We start from the raw sequence: 21,818 nt of genomic DNA on the forward strand, positions 1-21,818 counted from the left end.
TATCTTCCTTAAAATTATGTCGTATATTTGTAATGCAGTGTGATTCTGTGACCACAGCCTCCATTTCTTCCATGTATCCCCTGACTTCCTAAGTTTTAAAAATGTGAATATGTGAGTATTCATTATTTGTGTCTTGAAGGTCTACGGGCTCTGACAGATGCATAGTGCCAAGGATCCACCACAGTAATACTATTAAGATTAGTTCCACCACCAAATATCCCTTGAATTTCATGTGAACACAAGTTTTCAAATCAGCTGGGTAGATACCAAGGAGCACAAATGCTGATTTATACAATTTGTCTACTTTAATTAATAAGGTGCTGCCAGGGTGTCTGCTATACTCTTTTCCATCCTCATGAGTGATAAATGAGAGTTCCTATTGCTCTACAATCTCACCAATATTTAGTATTATCAAGTTTTTGGATTTAAGGTATTTTATAGGTGTACCAATCCATTTTGAACATTCCATTTTTTGTAATATATATATATGTATATATATAATATATACATTTAAATACTATTTGCCCGCATATAAATTAACACCCAGTGCTCATCCTATCAAATCCCCTCCTCAGAGTTATTTTTTGTAGTTAAAAAAGGTTATAGTGTAATAAAAGTTTTATAAATGTGCTCTCTCTCTCTCTAACCATTTATTATCCTGTACTCACCCTTCTTCTTGCAATGATGTGAGGTGATAAAATGCCCATGGGATGAAAGGAAGTGAGGTGAATGACATAGGCATTGGGAAATAATGCTAGGCTATTACTCATCTTCTGGTGCTGTGTTAGGAGGAGGATCATCTGCTTCTGGACCACAATCGACCACAGGTATCCAAAACCATGGAAAGTGAAACCATGAATAAGGAGGGGACTACTATACACTCAAACAAATTAAGAGGAATGATTGGAGCTGGAGTGCAGAAAATGGTGAAATATAGGAAATAATTTATTTGAGACATCGGTATTGAGGAAAGAAAATCTATTTTTTTTAATTCTAGACCACATTTGGAATGGTACAAAAAACACTTTGTCCTGTAAGAAAAATATCAAAATAGTCTTTGCTAAAGGAGTTTTTCTAAGTTGATTCTGTAAGAAGTTAAAAGAGAAGCTTATTTTGATTAATAGTAGGTTATATACCAGAGTACTTGACTACCATTCCCCATCCTGCTGCATATTTTGCTCCCCTCCTTTTCCAACCTCACAAATTGTGTGCTCTATTAGATCATTGGGATTTTTCAGAATTGATTGCTATATTGATATATTTTGAGATTGTAGAAGTAGGCAACACACGTTAAACAGCACATCTTTTACAAGAATCTTCACTTCCGCCTTCTGTATCTTCCCATCAACATTACACTTTTACCTCATAATACACAAACGAAAGGTACACCATAGGCGTGAATCCTTATTTGTTTTCAGAAATCTTTTCTGTTGATTTTTCATATTTGGAGATTAGAATTACCTACAATTTACATTTGAAAGCACAACCTAAATTTAAAAATTATAGATAGCTACATGACAACAAAGATATTACTCTCCAAATGTAAATAACTTCATTATAATTACAACACCAATTCAACAAATATTATGAAAACAAAATGATCACATATAATTATATATCAAATACAAACTAAATAAAACCTTCGTACATGTGAACAGCAATTAACAAAGAAGAAAATTATCCAGTACAAACTGGCAAATGTGATTTGAAGCATTCAATGCAATTTTTGTCTCCTCAAGATAGAACATCAGTACTAAAGATGTTCTTTTTAGATTAGGGTGCCCAGTTTTTAGAACATTGGATATGAAATGTCTTTCTCCAACTTTTTGATATGATCATAAAGAACAATATTAAAAATAAATACAATCAGATATAAACAACAATGATTTGTTCCGCTAAATTCATGACAGCATAAAAAACAAACAACCTCTTCCACCATCATTTCTAATCAAGAATTATGGGCCCCAAATTAGGTCCCTGTGAACAGATTTATAAAAAAAAAATTTATTACAACTCAGAAATCATCCTGCTTTGGGGTGACACTTCCTGTAATCATAAGAAATTATATATTCTAAGATTAACATCCTACCAAAGCAATTTTTCTGCCCAACATTTAAGTAGGTCCAAAGGAAAATAATAATAAAATTTAATCCTCCTTTCCCTACTACCCTTACTATCAAAAAGTTTACCTACAACGAGTGGAGAGTATAATGTGTTAATAGAAAGGCTTCAAATTTCATTGATGCTGAAGGTCTAACACTGCTCTTAGGAAAGAGTGAAGGATTGCTACTACTCCTTCCATGAAAACCATTCAGTCATCTGTGGGATGGGCAACTTAAAGGATCCTTCACTGACTCAAATTTGACACCATGGTAAAAGCAAATCAGGATGAAATTATCAATGAGCCCATTAATGGGAAAGTCATAAGAAAATGGAATTAATATAAAGTGGTTTTCTTCCACAGGATTTTCCCCAATGCTTGTTTGACATCTTTGTTTCTTAGAGAGTAGATCAGAGGGTTTAACATGGGCGTGACCAATATGTAAAACACCGAAGCCACTTTACGAAGTTCAGGATTGCTTGGAGGTGTGAGATACACAAAGGAGACTGTCCCGTACAGCAAACTTACCACTCCCAAATGGGAGCTGCAGGTGGAGAAGGCTTTCTTTCTCCCTTCACTGGAGGGAATCCTCAGGACTGTGGTCACAATGTACATGTAAGACACGACAATAACAACTATCGTAGGCAAAATGATGAAGGCAGCCAAACAAAGAGATATCATCTTGTTTACAGAGAGATTGGAACAGGAGATCTTCTCAATTTGGTAAGAATCACAGTAGAAGTGATCAATGACTCGGGAAGCACAGAAAGACACTGAGAATGTTGTGCTGACTTGGATGATGGAACTGACCCAGCCACAGAGATAGGAGCCAGTCACCAGCTGAGCACAAAGGTGTCTTGACATGTGGATACTATAAAGAAGAGGATTGCAGATGGCGATGAAGCGGTCATAGGCCATGACTGCCAGGATGAAACCTTCTGTTACAATAAAGAAGGTAAAAAAGAAGAGCTGGGTAGCACACCCCAAAAAGGAGACAGTATTTTTCTCAGACAGGAAGTTGACCATGGCTTTCGGGGCAATAATAGTGGAGTAGGAGAGGTCAATGAAGGAGAGATTGCCTAGAAAGAAATACATTGGTGTGTTCAGCTGGGAGTCAGTCACAATGATGCCAATCATACTAAAGTTCCCCAAAAGGACCATGCTATAGACCAGCAGGAATAGGAGGAAGAGGAGAATGTGGAGCTCTGGACGGACCCTGAAGCCTACAAGAGTGAAGTCAGTTACATCTGAGTAGTTGCCCGCTCCCTTGTCGCTCATGACAAGAACCTGCTAAGAGGTACAAGACAAGGTTAAAATTGAACTTTTCACCTACTTCCTGGTGTCATAAAATATCCTTTTTCTCTTGTGGAAGACAGTTGGAATTTCTTATTGGCACCTTGCTGTCCAACTGTGTTGGGTATGACTTGGAATACCCTTTATAGAAGCTAAATCTAGGGCATGTTGTGATTGCCCATCAGCACATAACCTGTAAGTTACCTAACCCATAGTTTTCTAATGTGACTCCCCAAATCCAGTGCCCTTCCCATTATAGCACATGTGACAGCTTCGCATAAAGCATCATTCCCTTATACCTGTTTAGCTCTTCACTCAATTTTCAGGGTAAGTTTAATATGTCTGAAGGTTTTAGAGGTGAATAGTACTCAATCTCATCTTCAATTTATAATTTCAAATTCATTTTATTCTTGATAATGCTTCCAATTCTAATTAAAGACTGATTTAAAATGCCATGAATAGGCATTAGACCCCAAAAGACGGTAATATTTAAATAGTCTGTCAGAGTTTAGGTTACCTAGAGATTTGGTTTGGTATCCAGAGTAAAAACCTTGAAAAACAGAACGCATCATCACCTTGTCCAACAAAGAAAGTTCCGACAGGCTACCATGAATTCTACATGTCTCTGTACAAATCTGTCAAAGGGACAATTTGATTTTAAACGTCTGTGCAAATGGAAAAAGAAAGTTCAAAGCAATGTATTGACATAGATGTGGAAAAGTTATTTTATAATGTCTCTATTTTGAGAGATATCCATAAACATTAAAATTTTCAAAACAATTATTTTGAATCTGTCACAGAGTTTTATAGTCTGATTTTTTCTATAACTTTCAAAACTGTTTTCTTCAATGCAGTGACAGCTATTTCTGTATTTCAGATTTTAAAATCATTTGTGATTTAAATCACCCAACAGAGGGGACAGCTAGTGTGGCTTCTCAAAGCACCAAAGGACCTAAAAAGTACTCCTTTTGGGTTTGGCACGTATGACAGAGTATTCTGCTCTCATTGTCCCTCAGGCATGTGTCTCTCTTCCTCATCCCCTGCCCTAGTCCCTCAGCTCCTACTGCTCTCAGCCCATCTTCCTCCTCCTCACCACATATTAACTTTCCTAAAAATGTTAGCACTTTAGTGCACAAGAAGAAAAAACTGGCAACGGTGCAGTAAAAGGATCCTTAGACCTCTTTTTCACGCCACTGCTCCCGTGACAAACTGCAATCCGCTGATATAATCTTAATTAAATCTATTTTTGAGATGAGCACTAAGTGTCCATGTTAACTTGTGTAAGGATATTGTTATAAGTATTGTTGTAAAACTAGGTTTAAAGGAATAAAGATTTAACGGGGGGGAGGGTTTCAGGCATCAGACATCAGATATTAGGTAAGTAATGGAAGAGACAAAAAGAGATTTTAGAGAAAGTAAGAAGCCTTGTCAAAGCTACCACATTCACATCATACAACTGGATATCTGGCAGTATTTTAGCAGAAAATCTCCTCTGCTTTATTTACAGTTCCCATTGCTATTAACCAATTATATTGTCTGAAACTATATCAGCCGGTTGGCATGACAGGAAATTATTGTTTTGAGATCATTATCAATTTTTTAAAGATTTTATTTATTTATTCATGAAAGACACACAGAGACAGAGAGGCAGAGACAAAAGCAAAGGGAGAAGCAGGCTCCATGCAGGGAGCTGGACGTGGGACTTGATCTCAGGTCCCCAGGATCACGCCCTGGGCTGAAGGCAGGCGCTAAGCCGCTGAACCACCCAGGGATACCCCAGATCATTATCATTTTTGAGAATAATGTGTATTCATTCAATCATTCATTAAGCCACTGAACACTACGGATCACCTACGGTACGCCAGCCAATATATGGGAATACGCAACTGTCAGAAAGGACTTTCTTCCCAGAGTATGAGTGCATTGCATTTTCTTCTTTGCTTACCTTTTTATTGTGAAATAACCAGTGTGTCATGATTTGCCCTTCAGGAAAAAGGATATGATTTTTTTTGAGGTGCATACTCACTTCTTGTTATAATTTGTAACAAATAAATTTCACCAATCAGAAAATAATTTTTATGCATGAAGGCACACAGACATACTCATGAATGGCTAATTATTTGACTAAAATAAACATTAATTTATCTTATCTCTTACCTGAATATGCCTTTCTTTACTTTTCTTGGATAATTCTCTAATGGTAGATGCAAGGATACCAAAGTTATTGTGCTTAATTCTAGAAATGCAAAAAAATTCATAAAATCATACAAAGAAAATTAAAGACGACACCAAAATCTAACATTTTTTAAAATTGATATTTCACACAAGACATAAAATCTTGCTTTGAAATACACAATTTTAATCTGTTTTAGGTTCTGCTTGTGGATTAATAATACCCTTTTCTTCAATTCAGGGTATCTTTTTGTCTCCTTAGTAGTGTTTCTGCCTGAATATCCCCTGTAATTTTGTACCTTTGGAGAGACAAGAGGATGGAAGAGGGATCTAATGAGGTCTCCTCCAGCCCAGTGAATGTTTCTCTGTAGAAACTGAAGAGAAAATGCCCCTGAAGCTGTAGAGCCACCCTGCATGAGCATGCCTCTCCTGCACTAGGGTTTCTCACAGTCCTTGGACTGAGGCAGATGACAGCGAATGGGAATTTAAGCAAGGCAAAGACAAAATCACCAGTGAATAAAGGAGTCCCTGATGGCCTGGGGAACGTGGCAGAGGAGTCCTGGTGCCCTTAGTTAGCTCTACTGCAAGCATTTCAGGTAATTACAGCATGGATTGGGTAGAAAGGAGTCCCTCAGAGAGAAGTAAGAATAAGTCAATTATGGGATGATAACAATGGCAGGCTGCACGTCCATCCCATGAGGCCCACATAGAAGAGACAAAAAGAATAGATTATATTTACTCTTATTACTCACCTTGACTTAACTCTAGATCTCTTTTCATATATTCTTATTAGAAAAAAAACTTGTTTTAAGATTAAGATAATATATTTTACATAATTTCCGTTCCTCAGTTTAATTTTTGCCTTTTTCAGTCACACAGAATTTATCCACTGATGCTTTTACGTGACAGCTCATAGTATTGTATTGTCTGGGTTCATTGTCCCTATTTTCTCATCAGATCTTACTCTCTGCTAAATGACTCCCAACTGAATAAAATACATTACAGATGATGTTACCAGTGTATTCATAATTAATATCAATAATCAAGAGTACTAATAAGTAGGTCTAGGTCCCTGGTATACACTACCCATTCTAATGGGGAGAACTTCGCCCTGTTTCAGCTCCTGTTCTCAAACTGGTCTGCCACACTTTCTAATGGATATCTGCTGGATATTTTTATTTTTTTCTCTGCAGTTGTATATTTAGAAACCCCATTGTTGATTTGCTTTGTCCTCCACAGTGGCTAATAACATCCAGGTCTTGAGACTGTTAGTGGTTTGTTCTCACTTTCTTGTACTTGGAGATTTGTAGTAGTGCATTTTCATCTAAATTTGTGGTAAAACTGTCCATGAGATTTGGTTTTTCTCTCTAGATATCTCTCTGTTTTCGTGTGGATATTTAGAGAGATCCAATAATTACGCTGCCACTGCTACCCGCTCTTCCTAGAAGCTTGTGTGGAAACCTGTCAAACATGATGTCTTCTCTGGTACAAGAACTGAACTGTAGTAAGCATTTGGCCCCCAAAACTTTGCTCTCTAGTGCCACATCCATGGTTATGTTATATTACATAGCAAAAGAGGTTTGTATAGGAAATTAAGATTATTAATTAGCTGATTTTTAAGACTTTCTTAAATCTTTACTTTTTAAGTATTTCCCACTTTCTAGACTAAGAACCAAAGTGTGAGACTTGAAACCAATAAAATCTAGAAGAGAACACAGGTATTTATTTCTCTGATATTGGTCACAGCAAAATCCTTCTAGTCATGTCTCCTGAGGCAAGGCAAACAAAAACAAACAAACAAACAAAAAACTATTCATATACATCAAAATAAAAACCTTCTGCACAGTGAAGGAAACAACCACCAAAACTAAAAGTGGGTATTGCATGGGAGAAAATATTTGCAAATGATGTATTCAATCAAGGATTATATTCAAAGTATAAAGAACTTATGAAACTCAACACACACAAACAAAATTAACCCCAAATAATTCAATTTAAAAATGGGCAGAAGATGTGGACAGACATTTCTCCAAATAGAACATACAAATGGCCAACAGACACATAAAAAGATGCTCAACATCACTCATCATCAGGGCAATGCAAATCAAAACCACAATGAGAAATCACCTCACTCTTGACAGAATGGCTAAAATAAAAAAACGCAAAAAATAGCAAGTGTTGGCAAGGATGTGGAGAAAAAGAAATCCTTGTGTACTGTTGCAGGAATGCAAACTGGTACAGTCACTGTAGAAGATAGTATGGAGCTTCCTCAAAAAATATAACTACTCTATGATCCAATAATTGCACTAGTGGGTATTTACCAAAAAAAATACAAAAACACTAATTCAAAGGGATACATGCACCCCAAGTTTATTGCAGCATTATTTATAATGGCCAAATTACGGTAGTAGCCCAAGTGTCTATGAACAGATGAATGGATAAAGAAGATGTGGTATTTATATACCATGGAATATTATTCAGCCATAAAAAAGAATGAAGTCTTGCCACTTGCAACAACATGGACAGATGTAGGGAGTATTATGCTAAGTGAAATGAGCCAGTCAGAGAAAGACAAATAACATATGATTTAACTTACACATGGAATTTAAGAAACAAAACAAACAAACCAAAGAGGAGGAAAAAGACAAACCAAAAAGCACAGTTAACTAGAGAGAACAAATAGGTGGTTACCAGAGGGGTGGTGGGTAGAGGGATGGGTGAAATAGGTGAAAGGAACTAATAGTACATTCTTCTTGACAAGCACTAAGTAGTATATGGAACTGTTGAATAACTGTATGGGACATCGGAAACTAATATATACTGTATGTTAACTACACTGGAATTAAAATTTAAAAAAAAGTAAAATAACTAAATATGTCCCATTTTTACTTGCCAAGATTTAAAGGTCTTCCCTCAAAAAAAAAAAAAAAAATAAAGGTCTTCCCTCTCTAAAAAGTCAGCACTGCATTATGTACATTATCTACATGGTACAATTGTATTGAAGTAAACTTTTCTGCTGAGATGCATTAGATGAAAGAGATGGCTCACCAAAAAAAAAAAAAAAAGGAGGCGTGTTTTCTTTAGGGAGTGTTGAAATACCTTTTTTTGAGGAACCTCTCCTCCATATGCCCAGGAAGGCTACACCCATTAGGAACCCTACTGTCACCTATTTACAAATACTCTGTGATGTTTAATTGTCAGAAACAAAAGATAATGAATAAAGTCAAACACTGTCTTGGAGAGTCTTATAATCTTGATCCAGTCAAATCATCCACGGTCATTGAAGAACTCTTTGTCTCTGGGGAGATAATCATTTGACCCAGAATTCTCTGCTGGTTCTCTCTGTGGAGAACATCTTATTGTTCAAAAGAGTTGCACAGTTGATCCCAGAACCTGGGAGAGGGGCTGTTCATTCAGACTGCTCCAAGGAACGACAGAGATGCATATATTTATAATTTTGTTAAAAGGAAATTAAGAATTGAGTGAATATTTTCTTTTAGCTGAAAATATGAATTAATTTGACTTGGACTTTTTCAAATTTCTTCCAAAAAGCATGAGGACTCTGTGGATGCCAATGTATGACAAAACAAAACATGACATTAGGTTGTCTATAATTTTATCAATTAATTCAACACCTAACACCGGGGATCTTATTTTACTTACATTGCAAGAGACTTTCCCACCTTGAAGACTTCCAGAGCAAATCGTATTTAGTTCAATCACAGAATTATTATAGCGATTTTGATCACTGCAGATTTTTTTAAATTTCTTGTAATCACATTTTTAACTATAATATAATTTATGTACATTATATTAGTTGTAGGTGCACAATGTAATAATTTAATGTGTATGTATTAGAAAGTGATCACCACAGTAACTCTAGTTCAATTCCATCAACATAGAGGATTACAAATTTTTTTCTTTTGCGATGAGAAATGTTAAGATCATTCTCTTGGTAACTTTCAAATATACGATATTATTAACTATAGTCAATATGCTGTGCCTTATATCCCCAGGAATTATTTATTATATAACTGGAATTCTGTAGGTTTAAGCCATTTTCATCCATCTTGCCAACTACTTGTACCCCACCTCTATCAACCATCAATCTTTTCTGTGTATTTTTGAGTTGTTTTTTAAAGATTCCACATGTAATTGATATTATATGGTATTTATCTTTCTCTGATTTATTTCACTTAGCGTAATACCCTCAAGGTCCAACCATGTTGCTGCAAATGGCAAAATTCCATTTTTTAAATGACTGAGTAGTATTCCATTATATATATAATATATTTACATATTTTTATATATTTATACATATGTAAAATTTTCATATGTTTATACAAATTTTCCTTATCCATTCATCCATTGAAAGACACTTAGGTTGTTTCCACATCTTGGCTATAGGAAATAATGCTACAATGTACGTGATGATGTATATATTTTTTCAAGTTACTGTTTTTGTATTCTTCAAATAAATATTCAGAAGTGGAATTACTAGATCATATGAAAAATCTACTTTTGATTTTTTGAAGAACCTCCATACTGTTTTTCTTTTTTTTTTTTTTTTTTTCATACTGTTTTTCATACTGGCTGCACCAATTTACATTCTCACCATCAGTGCTCAAGAGTTCCCTTGCTCCACATGCCTGCCAACACATTATTTATTGTCTGTTTGGTAATAGACACTTTAACATTCTAACAGGTATGAGGTAATATCTTGTTGTGTTGGCTTTTTTTTTAAGATTTAATTTATTTATTTGACAGAGGGAGAGAGAGAGAGAGAACACAAGCAAGGGGAGTGGCAGGTGGAGGGAGATGGAGAAGCAGACTCTCCATCAAGCAGGGAGCCTGACACAGGGCTCAATCCCAAGACCCGGATCACAACCTGAGTCAAAGACAGATGCTTAATAGACTGAGCCACCTAGGTGCCCTCGTTGTGGTTTTGATTTACATCTCCCTGATGATTAGCAATATTGTGCAACTTTTCATGCACCTGTAGGTCATCTGTATTTCCATCTTTGGAAATTATGTATTCAGATCCTCTTCCTATTTTTTTAAATTGAATTATTCTTTTACTATTGAACTGTATGTTCTTTTACTTTTACATATTTTGGATATGAGCATCTTATAGATGATCTGCAAATATTTTGTTCCAATCAGTAAGTTGCCTTTTCATTTTGTTAATGACTTCTTTTGCTGTGCAGAAGCTTTTTAGATTGTTGCAGTTCCACTTGTTTATTTTTGCTTTTCACGTCTTTGCTTTCAAATGCAGAAAATCAACACTGAGATCAATGCGAAGGAACTTACTGCATGTGTTTTCTTCTCGGAGCTTTAGAATTTCTGGTCTTATGTTCAAGTTAGTTTTCCTGTATTGTGTAAAATAATGGCACAATTTCAATCTTCTGCATGTGGAAGTCCAGTTTCCCGAACACCATTTATTGAAAGGACTACCCTTTCCCCATTGTATTACCTTGGTTCTGTTGCCACAATTTAACTGGTCATATATATGTCAAGTTTTTTTCTCATGGATGAAATAGAAAATGCTGAGAACCAAGAGAAGCAACTGCTAACAGAATATGGCCTTCAGAGAATGAAGCTATTCTAAAAAAAAAAAAAAAGAAAAAAGAAAGAAAAAAGAATGAAAATGATAACTTTCTTCCCTAAACATCATACAGCTGGTGCAGGCACTTCATCATTTTTATCTGTAGGAAATTTAGGTTTTGTTGCCATTAGTGACTCTTCAATGTTTGATGAAAAGCAATGCATATGCAAAATTGACCATACCTAGGGAGACCCTTAGGTAAAGTGATAATTAAAAAACAAAACAAAACAAACAAACAAACAAAAACAAAAAACCTGCCCTAAAATAACTGCTTTCCTGCTTTTTAAGCAGATTTGAAAAGAAATTTAATTTGACTAGGAAGATAAAACAGATAGAACTGGACTTACTCTGACCAAGGTATAGGGTGACCTTGCCCATTTCCAGTTATTTCCAACCAATCTCCCTTACTCAGAACAATCAATACAGACATTTGGTGCTTTTTGAAAGTTTTTGTTAAGCCAATTTGCTTTTATGAAGGAACTGAATTAGCAAATGTTTTCACTACACTAAACAAAATATATCCAAAAAGAATTTTCCTTTAATGAAAAAAAGGTGAAAACTGAAAATAGCATTCAGTGTTTCTTTTGCAGCAAACCATTCTAGAGGCACAGCCAAGCTCCTTCCCGGGGAACTACACTCGGCATCTCAGCATCAAGCCACCATAACTTTAACTTGTCTGTGAGCATCTGTGCTTCATCTGAGTTTATTTTGTGCATCTGTTAGCAAGATGCACAAAATAAAGTATCATAAGGTATTAGAAAAATCTGAGAGGTTATTTTTTGGGTCTGAGAATGGTAAAAAATTATATATATATGTTACATATCAATTGATGTTAATTGCTTCTTTGATTTATGCTATTTGGGCTTAGGAGAGGTTTTATAAGAATGCTCTGCTTTTGGATAGGAGGGTAAATCTGCAACTGAAAAATACTTTGCTCAATTACCCATTGTTCTAGAAGTTTCATGCTATCACAGGACCCACATTCTTTAGATTTAACTGAAGCGCCCACGAGATGGCAGCAAACTGCGGTTGTAGCCAGGGTTTGCTTCTGGAGCCAGAACTCTCCAGAAATCCTGAGCAGTTCTGTACATCTTTGCCTGGATCATAACATTCTTTTTATTTTGCAATCTGTTTGCTCATGTTTTATAAACTCTTTTTCTTTGCTTTTAAATATTTATTTATTTCAGAGAGAGAGCAAGAGCGAGTGGGGTTGTGGCAGAGGGAGCAAATCCCCAAGCAGGCTCCCCACTGAGCACAGAGCCCATGACCCAGGAGACCATGACCTGAGCTGAAACCAGGAGTCAGACACTCAACTGACTGAGAAACCCAAGAGCCTCTAGAACTGTTTTTCTTAGTAATTGTAATGTGTTTACAGGAAAGGAAATTTAATAAGTCAAAGAGACTCTAAGAAAGCTTTAGAAAGACTCACTGGAGAAAATATGGTCTTTGCTACGTATGGAGATGTTCACTAGCTATTCCCAGAAACAAAAATAAAATTGATACATTTTATTTTTTTTGATATATTTTAAAGGGCAATAGAAAAGATTAGAAAGCATAGAGGAATATATGATTCTCATAAATGTGAGTTGAGTTTTAAGAAATAAAATAATAAACTATTTTCCACATATGAGTATATAGGACACAGAATTTTAAATATCTGTAAAATTACAGTGATCTCATATTTCTTATACGTTAAATGATAAAATAATGTTTTCTGGAAAAACATTATTGTATTTCAGATCATTCATTTCTAATATAAGAACAACTACAAGACAATTATAATTTCACAAGCCTGCAAACCTATTCACAAAAAATGAGTTATAATAATTAGTTGTATCTTAAGAGTTGAAAGATAAAAATGTGACACTTATTTGCTAAACATAGACAAAAATGATGTGATATAGGCTTAAAGACAAAAATAGCTGAAATATTATTTTCTCAAAAGGACATAAAAAAGAGAAATATACATAAAACAAGAAAATATTACAATAAAAAAGGAAGAAAAATAATAGACTATAATAATGAATGTAAATGAGATATACTACCCACAACTTAAGAAAATTGCATTTCTATTGGGGTAGGAGAAACTTGACTTATAAAATGTCACATTTATATAAAATGCCATATAAAAAAGAGAAAAATCAAAGTTAAGATACACTAGATAAAATTTTTTTAAAAAGTCATATGTGATCTTGATATTAAATAAGGTAAAATTCTGCATAAAGCACTTGTATATATAATAAATGAATCTATATTAATGCAATATGTAATTAATTGTCATGTTTTATATAACACAATAAAGCAAAAAGTATTGTAATGGAGAAAATGACCAAAACCACAAATGATACTTAAATACATTCAGTTTGTAATATATAAACAAAAATCAATGAAAATAGAGAGAGCTGAACATCATTATTAATACATTTGAGTTAACAAATACCTTTATGATATTAAAAAAACATGTAGGATAAAACTTTCACTGAACCAATGTCACATAAGTTTTACCTCTAAGGGCTTCAGAATCAGAAAGTTCTGTTTCAAAAAAAAAAAAAAGTTCTGTTTCAGCCCTGGCCTTGATTGCTAGCTACTGACAATGTGAACTTGAACACAGTACTTAATTCTTCTGAGATACAATTCCTATTCTTGGAGAATAATTACTACAGATTATACAGTTGATACATATAATGTCACCTTCACCATAAGTCTGATGTGAGGAGTAAGAAAACATATGTATATTTTATACAGCATCTGACATAATTAGTATTTTTCCTTAATACCACTCTTAAAGAAAGTACTAATTAAAAGTCTTCAAAAATTGACTGCTAAGTAAGACTTTAAATCTAATATTTAATTGGAAAAACTCTAAGCATTGAGAAAAATTTTAGTAATTTGAACTCATATAAAATAAAAACATAGTAATTTTAAAAGTTCTCCAAGTCCTAGAATTATGTTAGAAAATACAAGCTAATAAAGACTTTTGTCACAACAGCAACTAATACACAAAATATGTTTACTAAGAAATGTGTGGATCTCAAATATATAAATTCCATTACATTGCTAAAACATATAAAAAAAGATGATAATGATGATGGTAATAAAAATACTACTACACAATACCACTAATTTATACTTTCTTGTGCTAAAAGCTTGAGTCATAGTATTTTATGTGATCTTACATCTGTGGAATGGAGATAAATTGATGGCTCCCATTCAGTCTTTAAACCACCCAAGGCCTTCAAACACCTGTGTTCAGTCACAGGACATGGACTTAGCCTGTGCTGTCTGATATCATCAGCAATAATAATAAACTTGTTCTTACAAATGAATATCGTAAATAGATCAATTATTTACTAAATGCAATCCTGCTAAAATAGGAAATATTTTTCAAATGCAAAATATTTCTGAAATTCACTGATATAAAGTATTACTAGCTGAGATATTTTTTAAAACTATGTCACCCTACAAGGCATTAAAGCTTATTGGGCAACAAGCATGTGGTAACAGCATAAAATCAACAAGCAAATCCGTGGAACAAAAATACCTTGAATTATGATCTAGATTGCCTCAAATGGACTATATGAGCACAATACTAAACTTCATAAACCAACAGAAATTATTATTAAATAATAATGTTAAATAGCAACTCTTAATGTTTACTTTTTTTTACTATTTACTTCTTAAAGATTGAAATGAAGATATTATCACATCAGAAATTAAAAACAGATAATGCTTTTATATATTCTAAACACAGAAACACCATTTTTTAACACTTAGAAAAACATCTGTTGCCATATATAAAAATATACTTGATAAGCTAATTCTCCAAGTACAAGGATAACTGGGACGCTTGGGAAGTGACTGTGCCACTGCATCACGGTCTGACCCAGGGCAGGAAGGGATCACTTCCTGTGCAGCACTCTTCTCACAGCATCTTTCACTTCTCTGTTTCTCAGACTGTATATCAGAGGGTTTAGCATTGGGATGATGAGTGTGTAGAGCACAGCCACGACCTTGTTTTGCCCTGGGGAGGAGATGGCCCCGGGCTGGGCGTACATGAAGAACACGGTCCCATAGAACAAAGTCACCGTGGCCATGTGGGAGCCACAGGTGGAGAAGGTCTTACCCCTGCCGTGGGTGGAGGGGATCTTCAGGACAGTGGAGAGTATGTAAGCATAGGAAACCAGGATGACAGTCGTGGTGGTGACAATGATGAGGGCGGAGAGGATGAACAGCACCATCTCGTTCACAGACGTGTCTACACATGAGATCTTGATCAGGGCTGAGACGTCACAGAAGAAGTGATCCAGGTGGTTTTCTCCACAGAAACGCAAGCTGAAGGTGAATCCTGTGTGGACCATGGAGTTAAGGCCTCCACAGATGTAGGAGCCAGTCACCAGCTGAGCGCACACTTTCTGGGACATGTGCACAGGGTAAAGGAGAGGGGAGCAAATGGCTGAGAATCGATCGAAGGCCATGACGGCCAAAAGAATGCTTTCAGTTGTGACAAACAGAGCAAAGAAGAAAAATTGGGCTGCACAGCCATTGTAGGAAATCTTCTTTTCATGAGACAGGAAGTTGGCTAAAGTTTTGGGAGCAATGACTGTGGAGTAGCAGAGATCTACATAGGACAAGTGTCTAAGGAAGAAATACATAGGCGTGTGAAGCCTCGAGTCCATCCTGATGACAATTATCATGCTGACATTTCCCACCACAGTGACCACGTAGACCAGCATGAAGAATAGGAATAAGAGGATCTGTATGTCTGGAGCTGTTCTGAAGCCCAGCAGAATGAATTCAGTCACTCCTGAGGAATTCCTGCTCAGCTCGCTCTTCATGGCTGAGATGCAGGGGGAACTGGAGAGGTGGTAAACATGAAAGAAATGAGTGATCAGAATACTTGTTTTAGTAAAAAAGTTAACTAAAACCAGCGTGGAAAAATTTCATCATGTTGTCCCCAATAAATGACAAAAAGCGATATCTGTTTTTTAAAAACAGACTGGTGTTTTTTAAGTTTTTCTAAACGAACCAGGGGTGGTGGAAGGGGAGGTGGGCGGGGGGGTGGGGGTGAATGGGTGATGGGCACTGAGGGGGGCATTTGATGGGATGAGCACTGGGTGTTATTCTATATGTTGGCAAATTGAACACCAATAAAAAATAAATTTATTATTTAAAAAAAGAAGTGTATCTCAAAAGGGTGAACAATCAGATTAAATTCTTTACTAGAAGACTTTTTTTTAATAAATTTATTTTTTATTGGTGTTCAATTTGCCAACATATAGAATAACACCCAGTGCTCATCCCATCAAATGCCCCCCTCAGTGCCCATCACCCATTCACCCCCACTCCCCGCCCACCTCCCCTTCCACCACCCCTAGTCGTTTCCCAGAGTTAGGAGTCTTTATGTTCTGTCTGCCTTTCTGATATTTCCTACCCATTTCTTCTCCCTTCCCTTCTATTCCCTTTCACTATTATTTATATTCCCCAAATGAATGAGAACATACAATGTTTGTCCTTCTCCGACTGACTTACTTCACTCAGCATACTATCCTCCAGTTCCATTCACGTTGAAGCAAATGGTGGGTATTTGTCATTTCTAATGGCTGAGGAATATTCCATTGTATACATAAACCACATCTTCTTTATCCACTCATCTTTCAATGGACACCGAGGCTCCTTCCACAGTTTGGCTACTGTGGACATTGCTGCTAGAAACATCGGGGTGCAGGTGTCCCGGCGTTTCATTGCATCTGGATCTTTGGGGTAAATCCCCAGCAGTGCAATTGCTGGGTCGTAGGGCAGGTCTATTCTTAACTCTTTGAGGAACCTCCACACAGTTTTCCAGAGTGGCTGCACCAGTTCACATTCCCACCAACAGTGCAGGAGGCTTCCCCTTTCTCCGCATCCTCTCCAACATTTGTTGTTTCCTGCCTTGTTAATTTTCCCCATTCTCACTGGTGTGAGGTGGGATCTCATTGTGGTTTTGATTTGTATTTCCCTGATGGCAAGTGATGCAGAGCATTTTCTCATGTGCATGTTGGCCATGCGTATGACTTCCTCTGTGAGATCTCTCTTCACGTCTTTTGCCCATTTCATGATCGGATTGTTTGTTTCCTGGGTGTTGAGTTTATTAAGTTCTTTATAGATCTTTGAAACTAGCCCTTGATCTGATACGTCATTTGCAAATATCTTCTCCCATTCTGTAGGTTGTCTTTGAGTTTTGTTGACTGTATCCTTTGCTGTGCAAAAGCTTCTTATCTTGATGAAGTCCCAATAGTTCATTCTTGCTTTTGTTTCTTTTGCCTTCGTGGATGAATCTTGCAAGAAGTTACTGTGGCTGAGTTCAAAAAAGGTGTTGCCTGTGTTCTTCTCTAGGATTTTGATGGAATCTTGTCTCACATTTAGATCTTTCATCCATTTTGAGTTTATCTTTGTGTATGGTGAAAGAGAGTGGTCTAGTTTCATTCTTCTGCATGTGGATGTCCAATTTTCCCAGCACCATTGATTGAAGAAACTGTCTTTCTTCCAGTGGATAGTCTTTCCTCCTTTATCGAATATTAGTTGACCATAAAGTTCAGGGTCCACTTCTGGATTCTCTATTCTGTTCCATTGATCTATGTGTCTGTTTTTGTGCCAGGACCACACTGTCTTGATGACCACAGCTTTGTAGTACAACCTGAAATCTGGCATTGTTTTGACAAAATACAGCATCCATTCCTGATCAAAACTCTTCAGAGTGTAGGGATAGAGGGAACATTCCTCAACATCTTAAAAGCCATCTACAAAAAGCCCACAGCAAATATAATTCTCAATGGGGAAGCACTGGGAGCCTTTCCCCTAAGATCAGGAACAAGACAGGGATGTCCACTCTCACCACTGCTATTCAACATAGTACTGGAAGTCCTAGCCTCAGCAATCAGACAACAAAAAGACATTAAAGGCATTCGAATTGTCAAAGAAGAAGTCAAACTCTCCCTCTTGCCGATGACATGATACTCTACATAGAAAACCCAAAAGACTCCACCCCAAGATTGCTAGAACTCACACAGCAATTTGGCAGTGTGGCAGGATACAAAATCCATGCCCAGAAGTCAGTGGCATTTCTATACACTAACAATGAGACTGAAGAAAGAGAAATTAAGGAGTCAATCCCATTGACAATTGCACCCAAAAGCATAAGATACCTAGGAATAAACCTAACCAAAGAGGTAAAGGATCTATACCCTAAAAACTACAGAACACTTCTGAAAGAAATTGAGAAAGAGTTTGAGAAAAACTATAAAAGAAAATTGGCAAACAATTCAAAGAGATGGAAAAATATTCCATGCTCATGGATTGGCAGAATTAATATTGTGAAAATGTCAACATTACCCAGAGCAATGTACACGTTTAATGCAATCCCCATCAAAATACCATGGACTTTCTTCAGAGAGTTAGAACAAATTATTTTAAGGTTTGTGTGGAATCAGAAAAGACCCCGAATAGCCAAGGGAATTTTAAAAAAGAAAACCATAACTAGGGACATCACAATGCCAGATTTCAGGTTGAGATACACTTCTTTTGTAAATAATGCAGATTTGCCCTCTAAGCATGCTTTGGAGAATTGGAGATTCTAGGGGACTGAGTGTCCAGAAACAAGAGTTTGTTGTTTGTTTTTCCCTTCTTGACTTACTATCAGTTACTGCCATTGAAATTTGCCTCCTCTAGTGGAAGATATTTCTCACAGGCATTATAATCCACCTAAAATTTCATTTGGAGTGAAAATCCACTAAATTGATGGCCTCATTTAATTTTTTAAATAATCATTTATTTTCCCTTCTATGATAGAAAAGTAACATACAAACATTATATCCATCTTGCTTATATTAAGAGAGAAATTCAAATTCTGACAAAGGCATGATCCTTTATATACGTTAACCACATATTCTTATTTATTCCATTATTTTTGTCCCTAAAGTGACATACACTCTTAGTGGCACTATTCATCTGTAAAATACAGAAGTGATTCTTGTGTATATTTTCTTTTTTTAAGATTTTATTTATTTATTTGGGAGTGAAAGCATGAGATTTGGGGGGATGTGGGTAGAGGAGAGAGAGGAAGAAGCAGGCTCCCCACTGAGCAGGGAGCCCTGGACCCTGAGATCATGACCTGAGCCAAAAGCAGCCACTAACCAACTGAGACACCCAGACACCCCCTCTTTTATATATTTTCTAAACATGTTTTCCTCAAAGTTATTTTTTCTCTTTCTTTTTCCTTTCCTTCTTTCCATCTCTCACTCCCTTTAGAATTTGCAGTTTGAAAGCAGATGAGGAATTCCAACATCTTGGATAGAGATTTTTCTGTCCTTTCAGAAACTGACAAATCCGATAAAGAATACAAAGATCTGTGCATACGGAGGATAGAAGGCACACAGGACAATTTAAAGATAGCTATGAATGGAAAAAAGAAGAAATACGTATTTAAAAAGCTTGTGTTGTATGTATTTAGGCATCTACTATTACAGTAATAAAGTGTCTTTAAAACACGGTGGTACAGAAAGGAAGTAATTTTTATTTTAGTTTGGGTATGGAGAAATTCAGACAAAAACAGAAGAAAAAAGTTCCTTTAGAGTCATGAGATTGAGCAGCAGAGTGGTTTACTATTCAATAATCATAAACTATAAAAGAAAATTGGCAAACAATTCAAAAATTCACATCCCTGGGTGATGGACACTGAGGGGGGCACTTGATGGGATGAGCACTGGGTGTTATTCTATATGTTGGCAAATTGAACACCAATAAAAATAAATTTATAAAAAATAAAAAATAAATAAATAAAAAGAACTCCCAAAATTCAAAAGTAAGACTCCAAAATTCTCCAAAAAATAAATAAATAAAAATTTAGCAATCCCCCCCAAAAAAAACAAAGATTCACATCCTATGGAAATGTCTTTTAAATTATAATAAATAAAAATCACCTTTATTGTTGTTGTTGCTATGGTTTCACTAATTGTGACATTTTTTGAAGACAGACTGGGTCTATGCAAGGACATCAGAGTCAGTTTGGCCCAGTATCTATGATACGTAGTTTCTTTAAAAAATTAAAAGTTAACAGAAATATGGGCTGATTCATTTTAGAAGGCAAAGGAATCATCAAAGTAACCCCTGGTAGGGCCTATCAGCTAAAAATCTGAATTTAAGGAAACCTTAAATTTTATATAAAAATGTTTCTGGTTTCAACAGAAAATTTGAGGAAAAAAAAGGAAAGATGTAATTAAAGCAATCTCAAAAGGAATGTGCTGAGAATAAACAAATTAAATACAAAAGATATTGTAAGAAGGAACCCATTTCTTACCTTGTATGCCCTCTACTACATGTGAAGTCGTGAAGAAACAAGAGTATGAAAAGCGCTCCTGGTTTCACAGAAAGTCTTCCCGCCACGTGGATCACATTGCCTCCCTGTTCAGATCAGACTCCAGCTGCTAAGATGAGCAAGTCCCGGCAACAGTTGTAGGTTCTCTTCCCCTCTCTCTCTCTGTCTCTCTGTCTTTCTCTGTCTCTCTCTGTCTGTCTCTGTATCTCTCTGTCTCTGTCTCTCTGTCTTTGTCTCTCTCTGTCTCTCTGTCTCTCTCTGTCTCTGTCTCTCTGTCTCTCTGTCTTTGTCTCTCTCTGTCTCTCTGTCTCTCTCTGTCTCTGTCTCTCTCTGTCTCTCTGTCTCTGTCTCTGTCTCTCTGTCTCTCTCTGTCTCTTTGTCTCTCTCTGTCTCTGTCTCTCTCTGTCTCTCTGTCTCTGTCTCTGTCTCTCTGTCTTTGTCTCTCTCTGTCTCTGTCTCTCTGTCTCTGTCTCTGTCTCTCTGTCTTTCTCTGTCTCTGTCTCTCTCTGTCTCTCTCTCTCTCTAGTTTATTAAGCTTTCTCACTGATTAAAACCACCAACAGACCTGGGATAGGTCCTAAGAGAAATTCTCTCCTGAGGAGGGAAGCCGAGTGGTGGCCATTCCCTCTGCAAGGTGTCCCCCAGGCACGAAGGTCTCTCTCGCCAGTAACATCCTTTGTATCCGAATGCAGAAGCAAAATGAGAGAAGGGGTGATGCTCTAGGAGACTCACCAGGCCTTGGGTAGAAGGGCTCTCTGGGGGATACGAGAACTATTCTTCCACTTAGTGAACAAAATAATAATGATAATTAAGCACATCTGGATGAGAAGTTCTTGACTCCTTGTTCAACCTGATGACCTACACAGAGGGAAATTCACTATTTTTCATCTGGGCAGATAACAACCCCCCACTCTGAGCAACTCGTTCCTTATCTCTACAGTTAATGCATCCTGCTGTAGTCGAATGAAATGTGACCCAGAGGATAATCTAAACAGTCTGTTGAAGACTTGGGGGAACAGGGGGACTTGAAGTCACACAGAGCTTGGCAGAGCAGGCGATTGTACCTCCGTCTATGAATCAAGGCCCAGAAGAAGTGGCACCAAGGGTCCCAGAAATGTGGGGATTGCTTCAAGAGTGAGCCCACAGTGGGGTTAGGCACCTGGGCTAGACCCAGGGAGAGGAGCCCCAAGGGCACACTGAAGAGAAAGGAATTCCCTGTCCTCACACCCTCAGTCCTTCCCTTGTGGGAAAGCAGTACCTCCAGGATCCTAGGGATCCTCCTACTGACTCCTGGTGAT

General features: G+C 36.6%; 2 protein-coding genes across 2 annotated transcripts; both read right to left on the reverse strand.

Moving 5' to 3' along the window:
• Positions 1–1,738: 1,738 nt before the first annotated feature.
• On the reverse strand, positions 1,739–3,379 carry LOC144297538 (olfactory receptor 9K2-like). Its single transcript, XM_077871816.1, has one exon. It carries the CDS (start codon positions 3,377–3,379, stop codon positions 2,438–2,440), a length of 942 nt encoding a protein of 313 aa, XP_077727942.1. The 3' UTR covers positions 1,739–2,437.
• Positions 3,380–14,908: 11,529 nt separating this feature from the next.
• Positions 14,909–16,138, reverse strand: LOC144297539 (olfactory receptor 9S13-like). Its single transcript, XM_077871817.1, has one exon. The coding sequence runs from the start codon at positions 16,004–16,006 to the stop codon at positions 15,071–15,073; it is 936 nt and encodes a 311-aa protein (XP_077727943.1). The 5' UTR covers positions 16,007–16,138; the 3' UTR covers positions 14,909–15,070.
• Between the last annotated feature and the right edge of the window lie 5,680 nt (positions 16,139–21,818).

This window comes from Canis aureus, chromosome 25, assembly GCF_053574225.1.
Source record: "Canis aureus isolate CA01 chromosome 25, VMU_Caureus_v.1.0, whole genome shotgun sequence".
NCBI lineage: Eukaryota > Metazoa > Chordata > Mammalia > Carnivora > Canidae > Canis > Canis aureus.

Excerpts from the sequence above, each read along its gene's own strand:
- LOC144297539 (XM_077871817.1), bottom strand. The coding sequence starts at position 16,006 with ATGAAGAGCGAGCTGAGCAGGAATTCCTCAGGAGTGACTGAATTCATT.
- LOC144297538 (XM_077871816.1), bottom strand. The coding sequence starts at position 3,379 with ATGAGCGACAAGGGAGCGGGCAACTACTCAGATGTAACTGACTTCACT.